This window comes from Carassius gibelio, chromosome A9 (genome assembly GCF_023724105.1).
Source record: "Carassius gibelio isolate Cgi1373 ecotype wild population from Czech Republic chromosome A9, carGib1.2-hapl.c, whole genome shotgun sequence".
NCBI classification, from domain to species: domain Eukaryota; kingdom Metazoa; phylum Chordata; class Actinopteri; order Cypriniformes; family Cyprinidae; genus Carassius; species Carassius gibelio.
The window spans coordinates 2,968,000-2,983,013 of record NC_068379.1 but is presented as its reverse complement, the minus strand read 5'-3'; the positions used below and the strand labels follow the sequence as shown (position 1 = coordinate 2,983,013).

At 36.8% G+C, this 15,014-nt stretch overlaps 1 protein-coding gene across 1 annotated transcript in view; it reads left to right on the top strand.

Annotated features, from left to right (window-relative positions):
* The first annotated feature begins 6,317 nt into the window (after positions 1-6,317).
* LOC128019430 (UDP-glucuronic acid decarboxylase 1-like) overlaps positions 6,318-15,014 on the top strand; it is a 58,747-nt gene continuing 50,050 nt past the window's right edge. Inside the window, exon 1 of the mRNA XM_052605415.1 lies at positions 6,318-6,978. Within this exon, the coding sequence (XP_052461375.1) occupies positions 6,891-6,978 (88 nt within the window). The 5' untranslated portion in view covers positions 6,318-6,890. The remainder of the gene's footprint in view (positions 6,979-15,014) is intronic.

Here is a 15,014-nt window from a genome sequence, read left to right as displayed (position 1 = left end):
AAATTATTATTAATAAATTGTATAAATTGGGCGTGGGCAGGCATTCACAAAAGTTTATGTTATTACAAAAAAAATTTTGCTTTGACAAAAGGGCACTTAAGGGGCAAAGGAGCAGGTGCTCAAGTGAACCGGTTCTTTCGGACAATTCGATCAAATAAACCAGTTGAAAAAAAAAATGGTTCACCGGTTCTTTTGCGCTCGATGTAATGTCGTCAGTGGCGATGATTGCCCATCATTCAAGCCTTTGGTTTACCCGCGCTTATAACATTAGCACAGAATCAGTTCAGAATCGATCACCAAAAGAATCAGTTCAGATGCGCTCGGTGTCGGTCTGCTTCACGCTGAATCACGCATGCGCAGTTATCATCAGCTCATCGGTTCTCGAATCGGACGCGTCCGACAGAAACGGTTCTCTGTTCAGTGTACGAATAAATGTCGAAATAATTATTATTATTGTTCTGCGTAGTTTGAAGGGAAACATTTTTGGATCTTTATCCCGAATATGTATATTTTTTAATCAGGAAGAGGGTGGGGGGTCAAGGAATTTTTTGGCAGGGTCTTGAGACCCCCCAAGACCCCCCTTGGCGCCGCCGGTGAGAACTAACCAAAATCTATATTTTTAGAGGGTTATGGTGATTGATGCTGATATGAACCATCACAAGTAAATTTTTGTTGATGAAGCAGGCTTTAACCTGGCCAAAACTCATCGCCGTGGACTGAACATCATCGGCCAATGGGCCACTGTCCAAGTGCCTGGACAACGTGGAGGAAACCTCTCCATGTGCGCAGCTATCTCTGAAGAATGTGTTGTTGGATGTAGGCCATTACTTGGCTCCTATAGTGCTGCACATCTTATTGAGTTCCTCAATGAAGTTGAGCCAGCCTGTCAAGGTGAAGGGGTCACCTATGTAACTGTGTGGGACAATGTCAGGTTCCACCACGCAGCGGTAGTTCAAGCATGGTTTCAGGCCAATCCCCGATTCATGACCCTCTACCTGCCTCCATATTCTCCCTTCCTCAACCCTATTGAGAAATTTTTTTCAGCATGGAGGTGGAAGGTCTATGATCGCCAACCCCTTGAGCCTGCTACCCTCCTTCAGGCCATGGTGCATGTGATGACATCAGTGTAGACCAATGTCAAGCATGGATCCCCCACGCCAAAAGGTGTTTTCCAAGGTGCTTGAACAATGATAACATTCATTGTGATGTGGATGAGAATCTATAGCCAAATGCTCAAGACAGGCTTGATCCAAATTAATGTAATGTGTGCACTAAATGTTATGTTTCCTTCTCATTTAGTTAAGTTTCATTATAGAAAGTATACTATGTTACAATTATATCTGAAAAATAAAAACTAATTTGCCCAAATTATTGTAGAGGATGTCTTCATTGATCCTTTACTTGATTACACATAGGATGGATATTTTGGAAATTATAGATTATGTAAATGTTGGGTAATGTATTAAATGTATTGGTATATAAATGTATTGCCTAATGTGAAAACCGTGTAATCTTTTATAGGACCGTATATTAATTTAAGCACTTCTAAGGCCGATTTGAAACCAGTATCTTGTATTGTTTGCTGTTGGATGAACTGAATGTTAAAAGTACTAAACTGAAAGCAGATCATACTGTTGTGTTTCGGTGATTAAACCAAATGTTCTCATTACATATTACAACAATCTTGTGTTTGAAACCATGATTATATGGAATTAAAGCATGAGATCAGGTTTTGAAAGAATGAATAGCTGTGTTACAAGTGTGATCAGTTTGGATTTTTGTACTAAGAGCTTTGAAAATGTACACCTTAATTATGAAAATAGTACCAAAGCAAATAAAAAAATAAAAACTTGTAAAAATGCTTATCAGTTGTTACAATATTTTATATAGAGATATTTTTTCAATGCTTTTGAGTTGCTGTTGTTGCAGAAGTAGAGGTTTTACACTATATTTAAAGGTTGGAACATTAGGTCTTCATTTCTATCATGATGTGTTTAAGCATTTGTAAAAAAAAAAAAGGTGAGAAAGATCTATGATTTTGTTGTGGGGTAAACTTGTATGAAAAAATGTAAATGTCATTTTAGAAATGTGTTAATTGAATATTGTGTGAAAACAACATGAATTGTGTTTAAGGTATGATCACAACAGACTGATGTTGTGCTAATTGTGTTTAGTGTTTTGAAATGAGATTGGACAAAAGGATGTTAGCAATTGGAAAAAAAACTGTAATAAAAAACAAACATTACAATGTTACTGTGATTTAGAAAAGAAAAGAAATATGGGCACAAAGGCAAAAATACAAAATTACAAAGGCAAACACAGGAAACCCACCTAGTGGCCCTTATTTCATCTAATATGCATATATCCTTGGCCTCTTCTGCCTTTTGCCCTGTTTTGCCTCTAAGCTGTTGATCCTGATAATTTCCTGGATGTTCATCGAATGTCAGAATTTGTAACTAGCGTGTTGTCCTCTATATGCCCTCTATATGCTTTCCAGTTGAAGGTTCATGAGCTATTTCAGAGGACTGGTTTATAATTGGCATGATCTACATTTCTCTTCATTAGATAAAGTCAAGATTCACCTCCACAATTAATTGGAAATTTACAAAAAGGCTAATAGAAATGTGTAGAAAATATGCTTTGACAGTTTATGACAACTAGATCAACCAATTTGCATTTAATACCCACTAGGTGGGTTTACTGTGTTTGCCTTTGTAATTTTGCATTCATGACCTCTAGACTGGACTATTGTAATGCACTTCTAGGTGGTTGTCCTGCTTCTTCAATAAACAAGCTACAGGTCGTCCAAAATGCAGCAGCTAGAGTCCTTACCAGGTCAAGAAAATATGATCATATTACCCCAATTTTACAGTCTCTGCACTGGCTACCTATTAAGTTCTGTATCAGTTACAAATGATCATTACTTACCTATAAGGCCCTAAATGGTTTAGCTCCTGCGTACCTAACTAGCCTTCTACCACGCTACAACCCATCACGCACCCTAAGGTCACAAAACACTGGACTTTTGGTAGTTCCTAGGACAGCAAAGTCCACTAAAGGAGGTAGAGCTTTCTCACATTTGGCTCCCAAACTCTGGAATATCCTTCCAGATAATGTTCGGGGTTCAGACACACTCTCTCTGTTTAAATCTAGATTAAAAACACATCTCTTTCGCCAAGCATTCGAATAATGTATCTCTTAAATTGTGAGTGTAGTTGCATCTGATCAAAGGTGCTTTTTTATTCATTAGCTTGGGTTAAACTAATTTTACTTTGTTGGATCAGCAGCTATGCTAATGATGTCTCTATTTGTTTCTCTGTTTCTGCTGGGATCTTCATTCCGTGGTAACTAGGATTTACACAAGCTCCAGTCTGGATCCAGAACACCTGAGAAGAGATGATGCTGACCCTCAGAGGACCCCAGATGATGCTGACCCTGAATCAACAAACAGAACTAACAATTATTGCTAAATGTGTGACTGAATCATATAATGACTTAATTAATAATATTAATAATGTTCATCGTCTAGCTGATTATTATTTTTATTTTTTCTAAAATCCTGTCAAATGTGCACAAACTACTAGCTACTACTAAATATTGTAGAAACATAATTTTCTGTAAAGTTGCTTTTTAACGATTTTTATTGTAAAAAGCGCTGTACAAATAAACTTGAATTGAATTTAATTTAATTTAATTTAAGACTTATACGATGAACTCTAGATGTTTTTGGGGGAGAACCACATAATACTTTTTGAGCAACATTACATTAGCATCTGATCATTTTGGAAACCACAAATAAATGTACATAATCAATTGCATGAATGTAACAAAGCAATCGCAACTTGTTCAAAAGAATGAGAAACTGCTTTTAAGATGTACACAAGTGACTAGATGATGTGGAGGTTGAACAGTAGTTTTGAGAATTTCATTTCTGATCTGAGAAATGCACCAAAACGACTAAGAAAAACTGTAAATCATGTTTCAAAAGCTATAGTTATTGTGTCAGAAAACTGGCTAATAGAATGTGTTTTTTTCATCGTGTGAGCTACACTAATTAAAATGTTTAGATGTTTTCTCACCGTGACAGTCAACCTTGGAAATTATTGTCATATGTTACTGTTTCATGCATGTTCTACTTTTTTGATGAGACTGACTGCATACTTTACCAAATTAGACCAAGCTTATAGTAGGTAAAGATTTACTGGAAGAGTTAGTACTACACAGAAAATGATTTATACAGATACCTCATACTGATACTACAGTTTCATTATTCCTCTTAAATAGCAACTTGTGGAACTGTTTCATAGTCAGTTGATGTCTTCTTAAAACTCTGTCTATAAAATACTGACAACATTTTTATTTGCGAACACATTATTGTTATTTACGGCTTTACTTTAGATCTCTCCTATTGGTTCGATGGAATTGTTGGCAATGACCATTTAGCACAGGCCTATTTCTTGTTCTTGCTGTTGGCTAAATACTGCTGCTCTGCCACCAGCATGAGGTCAGATTTACCTTCACAATTTTGTTGTTTATAAAAAGCTGTAATAAAACTAATGAATGAGTACATATTTACCTGTTTTCCCTACAAAATGTTTGCACAGTTGATGAAACTGTGGACGTGTTTCCATTAGGCTGTACTCTTCGACCAAACCATGGCTGATGCCTTGGTCTACAAGTGTGGCTCTGATTTCATCAGGGACTCTAGGTGTCCTAATCCTTTCCCTCTTTTCTGTTTTCCCTTCTTACACTACCCCCTCACATTCTTACACATCCTCATGCTATTGCCCTTCCAAGAGCTTGTTGCTGCTGTTTCTAGATTGTGGCAACCTGCATATATTTTCTTGGCTGATTGGTTGATTGCATTTAGTATTTTGTTGCAAGGGCAGGCCATTGGGCAGTATAGCAGATATTACAAACTTTCTGATTCACAGGGAATGTACTGACAGATTTTGAGAAATTAATGGAACATTTTGAATGTGATGGCTCATACGCTGAAACAATGTTTATAAGTGTTGAAGAGATTGACAGTTTCACTAAGGATCACCAGTTATTATGCAAATGGTTATGAATAGTACTTACTCTTTTGCACATGCATTTTGCTTAAATGAATAAGAAATTCAAGTATGGTATGAAAAAGAAACTACTTGTTCAGGGATCTGAACTTATTGTTTAATACAAAAACAACAACAACTGAGAAATGAGCCAAAGCAATTGAGAAAAACAACTGAAAGTTCAGTTCTCACGACTGCACATCAGAACTGAATTTGCAGAATTGCATGTCTGTAAAATGTAGTAACTCCTCTCCCAAAAGTTGAGCTACCAGAAAATTGTCCGCCGCTTTGTAACCCTTATGTCCAGCCATTTGCCAACTTGATGGCTTAGAATAGATGATGAAAGAATGTTTAGAAGTTGTGAAGAGTGTGACAGTTTCACTGAGAACCAACTAATCAGTTTTTAACAACAAAGTCATGTATTGTTCACTCAGTATATGGTTAAATTAATAAGAAATGCAAATCTGGTGTGAACAGGAAACTAATTGTTCATAGATCTCAACTTATTGTTTTGAGAGAGAGAAAAAAACTCTAATTCCATATTTAAGCCAAAGTGATTGAGAAAAACTGTAATGGTTGCCTCTGACCCTTTGATAAATGATCTCAACTTGTTGGTTGCGACCCTGGAATCAGTACATTGTCTGATCTGATATTGTTCAAGGAAAGTAAGAAAAAAAAATAGGAAATATGAATAGTGTTTGGTTTGGTAAATCACACACGTTTACAAAACAGTACATGTTTCCATTACTTCAAATATTTATTTATATTGTCGGGTCTATTCATGCTAATTTCAATAACTGTCAGTGTTTTCATTCATTCATTTCATTTAGCCCACAATTAATAGTTGTGGCACGGTGCAGCCAACAGAGTCCTGGGAGAAAAGTTGCCAATTGTAAGCTTTATTCCTTATTGAGAAGAAACCTGGTGCTCTTTTCCTCCTATGGTTATCCAAAGATCAAAAGATATTCAAACTAATCACAGGGGTATATGAGTCAACGTGGAAAATCACTACACTTTTACATCGCTCCACTCATGTTTTTCATGAATGAGCCACTGTTCTCATGGTGAATGATTTCTGTGCTTGATTACTTTCCTCTGACATCGCACAAGAAAACATACTGATAAAGCCCGTATCTTTTTATATTCACCCATAGCAGAAATACAATATCAACATGTTTACAAGAGCTCGTTTTGTAGTTTCCATCTATTTGAGCGGAATATAAAACGGTTTTAATTTCTTGCTATCGCGGCAGGATGGTTAATCGATAACAGAAAGCCTCACTCACGTTATCCTGCTCTGAGAATATGGTGTGTAAGTTAGTCGATCTGTTGCTTGCTTTGAGCTCTTGATTTATGACATTAAATTACCAATAAACCGCGAACCTCAGACAATACAGAGGATTTAAATAGACAGCCGTAATATTACACCACATTACAGTAGTAAGTTAGCATCACTATCTGCATGTCTACAGTTTTGACGCTACATGGCTAACTGACTGACCTCAGAGAAATAACTGCCAACCAAAATGCCGTTTCACTTTTTTAACCGATAAACTGCATTCAGCCGAATTATTTCCGAACATAAACACGTTGGACTACTTTAACTGTCAGATATTGTTTTGACGTCGAAATCGTCTAGAGAAGAAGTTAGCCGGGTTAGCTTAGGGCAGCAGCTGTTATAAAAACTTTCGCATTTCACCGGTTTAGTCGGTAATATAAGTTATCCTGCATGTTTTGGTTGAATCCCATACAAGTTATATGAGTGTGCGACAGATAGATGCGAGTGAGATGCAGTGGCATCGGTGAGGAAGAGCTCAATGTTGTGTGTGCTGGAGGATGATGCGGATGAGCTGGATGATCACAGTCATTAACAGAAGAATGATGAAGATCCTCATCGCCCTCGCGCTCATCGCTTACATCGCCTGTGAGTATATGACACTGACAGATTGGCATGAGATGAAACCTTCCTAGCTGTCTGTCTATATCTTGTAGTCCTTCCGCTTCTACAACAATGGAAAACTTGGTTATAAGTATTTGGATTTAACAGTATGTCGTGGATTTCAATAATGGAAAGTCATGGAAATGTGTTTAGCACACTTTCTCTCCACTCCCCTTCAGAAAAGCACTGTCATAAAGTTCAGCTATTGTATCAGATTGTAAATCCATTGTGCCCAATATGTACTCACCATGGCACATGTCCAAAATAATCATGGTTTTCTAAAGTTACGTGCACAAAGAGTTGTGGTTCTATCCTAAAATATCATGATGGTCCCATGCAGTGCTTCCACAGTCTGGCAAAAACATGGAAATATCAATTGTCAATCATGGAATAATTAATGTTCATCTTTCATGAATGTTTGACAATTAATAAAGTTTAAATTATTAAATTAATTTTAAAACTGCTTTTCGTGAGTGTAGACCAAGTCTAGTGTTATTTTGCTATAATTTAGATACTTTATTCTAAATTATAATATTATTTGTTAATCCAAAATAATAATATTTTATTGATTTTTATAAGTTTTAGTTATGTTAATTTTAGTACATAGAAAACTAAATGGAAATTAAAAACGTTTAGTTTTACAAAATGAAGACAAACACCTTTTTTTTTTTAGTTTTAATAAGATAGAGCAGTCATTTGCATTGGATTAATCTGAACATGGCACATTTGTGTTCGTTCTCGGTCTGTCTGAAAGTGTTTTGACCCCCTGTGTCTGTGTTGGTAAATGTGCTGGCCAGGGGGAGTTTATAATATTTTAGCAGCAGTTACTGTTTTGGCAGTGTCATAATTAAATGTTACCTATTTTTGGAACTGTAATGTGACATGGTAGTATATGATAAACTGGGTGAACTGTCTCTTTAATGTTAATAAAACAACATAACACAAAGAGAAAAACTCTCTGCTCTTGACTGAAGAATTTTAATGCAGTTGCTTTAATAAGAATCAATCATTTATAGTTTATTTTTATGCTGCTGCTAAATACACCTACTGTACCTGAAAATAAAGCACTGTTTGTTTTATTTGTATATTACTGCATGTGTATCTGTATGTTTTAATAACTAAGAAAATAATGACAAAGAAGATTGTATCATCGCTCACTTTGGCCTAAATATCTGCAGTTTTTTTTTTATTTTTTTAATATTTTGTTAACTTGTAAGGCTTTTATTCTTTAAATGGGTAAATTAGTTTGGCTGTACTGCTCAGACAACTTGCAAAATAGTAAAACCAACATGACGAAGAATTGTGATAAAATCGTGAATTTTAATTTTCCTGAAAAAAAAAAAAAAACTATGATATGATAATTTTGCCATATTGCCACACCTACACACAACTGACCATTTGCACAGAGCGCTAGAACTTCGGGATCAAGATAAGCCAGCTCGTAATCTTCCGGTGAAGCTGATTTTATATGTGCTAAACATAGGTAGAGACTCACAGAAACTGAGAAACAAAAGAATAGCAAAACTGTAAATAATGATAGCGGCATTAACATACAGTTTCATGTTATTAAAGAACTAATCGTTTTATATGTAAAGGCTGGTAATCCCAGGAAAGTGCACATAACTGTACATTTGCAGTTATGCTAATCTCTTAATCGACATTGTAATGGTATTCTCGATAATCAACCTCTTACCTTCATGAATACATTTTTTAAATCTTAAAAAAAATGTAAAGCATTTATTATTTCTCAACGTTGTGCAGTGAAATCTTCATTACTTTCTAATGTATGAAGACGATATGAAGAAACGTGCCAAAAACGCTGTCTCAATCATTGGCTGCAGCTGCCATTTCAACACCCTAGTTTTATTTTTTCACGTCTTTTGATTTATTACAAAATAAATATTAGAACGAATTTAGTACTTTACCGCACTGAAGTATAGCAAGTGCAGGAAGTCACAAAGTCACTTGTCATTTAAATAAATAAATAAGGCCAGACAACAGTCTATAATGCTGCATTATTCAAATACCTATATAGTAAAAAAATACAAATTAAAAAGTTATAGCAAATAAATAATGCATTGAATATTTTTTAAATGTTAAGATTAAATTTAAAAACTACATTGTTTCAGTTTTATCGTAATCGTGCATATGGTCTATTAGAAAAGGAATCGATGTTAGCTCTAGTTGGAGGTCAAACATAAAAAATCAGATTGGACATTTGTGTTTGAAGAGGAGGTATCTTCAGTAATTCAGTTCTGAGAAAGAACGTTGTGTCCATTATTGGCCTGAATGAATGTGTGATTATATGTGATGACCCAAATAAGCATTGTTAGTCTGCTTTGTGTGCCTCTTTTGCCCGCTCACAAAGACATACCAGATGATTGGGTCATCATAAAAATGAAAGGATAATTTAACTAAATGGGCATGTATAGATCATCATTTTGTTTGATAGTTTATTTAGGGCTGCATGAGTTAGGGGAAAAATAAAATAGCTATTCGTCTGAGAAAGATGATGATTGCTATTTAAAGAATTATTTAATAATAATAGAATATTTAGAAATGTTGCCTCATTTTATAAGAGTAGTTTAGGCTGTATTCTGCATTGCCTCTTATACACATTTCTCACTTCCCAATTTCAAACTGGAGAATCGGAGAGGGTCGCTGAGTGCAGGGTGCATTACCACCCCGGCGTCTCCCTGCTGAGATAATAGCTCTAAACACTAGAAATCAACTTCCTTCCTGTTTAAAAATATCCCAGGCAGTCGTTGGGCTTGCACTGCCATGACGGTGACCGGTGTCCAGTATAATTATCGATTATAATGGTAATTATGCACTGAACAGGATCGCCCCGGTTGAATATTCATTCATTCATATTATTGCTCTCTCAAAAAGTACAGAAAATCTGAAAAGGTTTGTGGTCAGGACCATCTTATAATTGGCACTGGTATATATTTTTGCTGGCTTCATTCTGCATTATACTTGCATTAGTGAGTCATTACTCCAGTAAATGCTCTTCTGTTGAAAAGACCTGTGCGTAAAGGCACATTTACAGATGATTCTGTATTCACCTTGATAGTTGAATTAGATGCTTATTCATCACACTATTCATGTAATGCTAATAAGTGAAGCAGATTATTAAAGAGATTGTCCTTTTAATTTTGCTCTCTGCTGGTGAGTCTTTCTTGTTGGAGTGTGTCTTTATCGAAAAAGCAAGCAGTTCCTTATATGTGTGAGTTGATGAAAATCGGATGATTAATTAAATCATCAAAATGTATAAATGAATAAATAAAACAAGTTTTGTATGATTATCTGCATGTCATTATGAACACTAACCAACATCAGTGAACTGGTAACATGTGAACACGTTCAACTGTTCATGCTCAAATAATATACATTTCTATAATTCATATATTAAAATACTAAAGTAATGTCATGGCCAAACGTTTTAACAAGTGATAAATGCCTGGAAAGTTTGCTGCTTTAGTATTATTAGATATTTTTCCCACGTTTCTTTGGTCTAGAGAAAAATAATGATAAGCATATCATAAGTTTTAAAGGCTTTTATTGGCAAAAAAATATAATGAGTCAATATTTACTGTGTTGTTTTTCATGACCTCTGCAGTTCGCTCTGGCATGCTGGATATTTGCTTCTGGGCCATATCCTGATTGATGGCATTCCATTCTTGCCTTATTAGTTGTTGGATTTGATCACAATTTGTGGGTCCTCTATGGGATTGAGATCCGGGGAATTGCCTGGCCACAATTTCAATGCTATTATCTTCAAGCCACTTCTTTATCACTCTTGCCTTGTGACAGTGCTCCATCATGCTGGAAAATGCATGGATAATCACCAAATTGCTCAATGATCATTGGAAGTCATTGTTGCAGGATGTTTTGATATCATTCTTTATCCATGGCAGTGTTTTTGGGCAGAATTATCCCAACCCCACTCACTTGGTTGAAAAGCAACCCCTCACATGGATGGTCTCAGGATGCTTCACTGTTGGCACAACGCAGGACTCCTAGTAGCTTTAAGCTTTTCTTCTCCAAACAATTGATTTTCCAGATGTCCCAAAAAGTCAGAAGGGAGCTTCATCAGAGAAAATAACATTGCTCCAGTCTTCTGCTGTCCAATCCTTGTACTTCCTGCAGAATTTCTTACTCAACCTCTGTCTTTGTCCCAACCTGCTGATGCCATCCATCTTTCTCTTGTCCATCCTTCACATCTTTGGAAAATTTAGTGGCCTTTATGGGATAATCCTCTCAAAAACAGCCTGGCTCTTGTGCCAGCTTCAATCTGCAGTAATTACACGTTTATACAGCACTAGCGTCCACACAGCTGACATACCCATTGAAGTTTAAGTTGTGCACGGAATAGACAGTAACCGTCAGAAGAATGATTTCAGCCATCCACAATTGCTGTTTTGGCCGAACATTTTCATTTGTCAGAATTTCAGTGCATCACTAGTTAAAACTAGTTATGCATAAAATGGGCCAGTTATATATGAGCAATATGGATGGATACACGGACAGCGTGGACTCACTACACATCTCATATGCTGATGGTCTGCTCAGCAACAAACGTGTAAAAACAATGTTTCCAGAATTATAACACATCTGGCTGTCTTTATATTGTTTTATCGACAGATTGTACAGGTTCGACTAGCAACAGGCTTTTTCACACAGCCGGCGCATGTGCAATTGGTGCTTTTGAAGCCTACTGACAGTGCATACTTGTCAGCACGGTCACGAAAAATGGAAGGCATCCTGATGTCCGCTCAGAGCCTCCGCGCACTCGCTCCGATGGTGATTTTTTACATCATACCCGACACTAACGGACTCGCAGACACGGACAGACACACATTATTGTGCATAATTGAAGATTTGTTTTTTGTTTTCTTTCTACAGGTTATCTTAAGCCAATACAATCCAATATATAGTTGACTTTTTGAGACTTAAAGGTGCAAAAGGTGATTGTCTTTTGTTGTTATACTGGTTGAAAGTGTCTTCACGTCCCGATAGCTATCATTAAGTGCTCTAAATGTATTTAACTGTATTTATATATTCTGTGGAAGGCATAAGACAAAGAAATGTACATCCAAACATTTTAAATAGTTTCCTACCTGTCTGTCAACATATGTATCTACATACCTCTGTGCACCCTTTTTGCGCAGACCGAATACGTCATTAGCGCTACATGCTGTGCAGACAGGGCTAGAATGGAAAAAAAAACATCAACAACCTGGTCTTCCGATCAATATGATCCCTACACCATGTTCATTGCTCTCTACTCCCTGAGCAGGGGTTTACTTCACTTTGGAACAAGGACTGGAATTGGGAGCCGCTGATGTAACTGTTAGCCTATTGTAGTGATGTTGTCTAGGGCTGCACGATGTGTCGTTTAAGCATCGATATTGCGATGTACGAATCCACGATAGTCACATCGCAGGATGTGCGATGTAGGTTGTCGTAGTTGATCCTTTATTCATTAACTGTACGGCCCTTGACGAATGCTCCCCGGCCCTTGACAAATGTGATTCGCGGATTAATTGCACAGTTTAACCATCATAGAGTGAAAGTTTTGACAGGGCAGAGAGAGATTGCGCGCGTGAGAGAGAGAGAGAGCGCGAGTGCACGCGAGAGAGAGAGAGAGAGCGCGAGTGAGAGAGAGAGAGAGAGAGAGAGAGAGCGCGCGCGAGAGAGAGAGCGCGCGCGAGAGAGAGAGCGCGAGAGAGAGAGCGCGCGCGAGAGAGAGAGCGAGCGCGAGAGAGAGAGCGAGCGCGAGAGAGAGAGAGAGCGAGCGCGAGAGAGAGCGAGCGCGAGAGAGAGAGAGAGAGAGAGAGCGTGAGAGAGCGAGAGAGATAGAGAGAGAGAGCGAGCGATGGAGCTCGGGTGAGAAAGCGAGAGAGAGAGAGAGAGAGACACCGTCTTCCCTTGCGCATATTAATCAATTGACATGATGGTGTCGATGTTTTAATCATTTAAAATGAGAATTGTAAGTGTGCTCACCCCATTTTTGTTTTGGAAGAATTTTTTTAATTATATTTCATATCGCAATATATATCGTGGAAAAATTAATTATCACAATGTCATTTTTTCCCAATATCGTGCAGCCCTAATTTTGTTTCTGGTATTCTGGTCTGCGAGCATAAATGCGTTCAGTGATTGCAGGAAGGGTGTGACGTTCGCTTTCAGTGCTATCAGGCTAATGTTAGCATTTTCCAAAATCTCCTATTGCACCTTTAATACTATAGAAAAGCAAAAAAGCAGTTGCTGCAAACAGAGCTAAACATCATTCAATGTTAATTTTGATAATCATAATAAATAATTTCAAGTAATCATCTTAATTGTGCAGCCTTTTCTTTTGAGTCTTTTCAGTTTTCTGGCTAATTAGATCCATTTTACGGATTTGCTGCAAGATATGTTTGCTGTGTTGGATTTCTCTTTAGTGCAACATCAGTTTTGATGTTATTGGTCTGATTGGTTTATTTAGTGATGTCTCATTTATGAATATGATTGATTAGTGATGCATCTTCCATCATTTAGATCACTGGTTCTCAGCCTTTTCCCTGATCTTATGCTGCACAAAATATGGTCTTCAAATTCATCTCTTGTACGAGACACGAGTCCAACAGTTGTGCATCTCAAAAGTTGTGCGTTCTTCTCCGCATTGAGCCTCTATATTTCTCTATAGTTCTCATATTGATATTCACCAGCAGCTCTACTGTTATGAACAGAACTCTTCACCTTGTTGCAAAGCAATCACCTCACTGCAGTGTATTAGCACAGATTGTTATTTATCTTAAAATGACTTAAAACCCTAGATTTAACAAACCTATATTTCAAACAAATATGTTTAAGCAAATTTTCTGAAGTGGCTAAATGTTAAAATTTGTACAATATATTTATTGAAAAATCCTAATTCTGAACATACTATTGCATTATTATGCTTCAACACATAGTATTTCTGTGTTCCTGTCTGCTCTCGTTCCCTGCCTACCTATACAATAAATCCATGATGATATCTGCCTGATAAATTAATGAATGTAACTTTAGATCGATAATGATGTCATTTAGCACAGTATTGGCAAAAGCCAAACAAAATGAACCACTGGGCCAAAGAGCGAATAGCGAACTCTTTATTTTCAAAAGAAACCCGCAGGAAGATTTCAGTGCTTCTTTCTGTTGACAACAGCATGCAGATTTATAATTGCTTCTCTTTATGAATTTGGGAAGATGTTTGTCCCACGTATCACATTGTCACATGCCTTTAAAAATTTCACAAAAATGTTACTGAACAGCTGTTGAGTAAGTTGACCACAGCAGCAGCATCAGCCACCTCTTCTCATCAGAGACGTGATGCAGCACTGAACAGTCTCTCACTTATTGTCGGTGCTTCGAGCTTGTAATGATTTCAGCATCTTTCTCTGATAGTTTTAAATACTTTCACACTGCCGACATGTTTTGCTGCATTAGTGCGTGCCTCTATTTGATAGTGTTAGTCATTGTTGGGTACATATTATTCGGCCTTTAGCTTATTCGGCCGAACACCGAAAGAGATTTGAGTATAGCGCAGCGCTGCCAGTCAAGATGAACCAATTTATGATTTATTATCTATTTATTTTTGAGTGACAAAATCGAAAATGATCACTTTGTTACATTGAGCAAGGAAAAAAAAAAAAAGGAGTAAAAAATTTAAAAAAAAAAAAAAAAAATAGTTGTTTCCACTTGTAAATCATGTTAATAAGTATATTTCACTTTTTTAATTCTCACATCTATCAACAAACAACACTATTCTATTATACTGTTTTTTTCAAAGCCTTATTCAAAGATTCACAATATGTCCTTATGTTTTCGGATAATACTCTGCCAAGATTCTAAAGACACAATTGCAACCACTAACATAGGCTTGAGTTTTAAATCACTGGAGACCCGAAAACCAGGATGGAGAATTTCAGAAAGATGTATTTGGGTCACAGGGAATGCTTCTTTGAGAAATGACTGCTCCAGTTTTTTGGGAT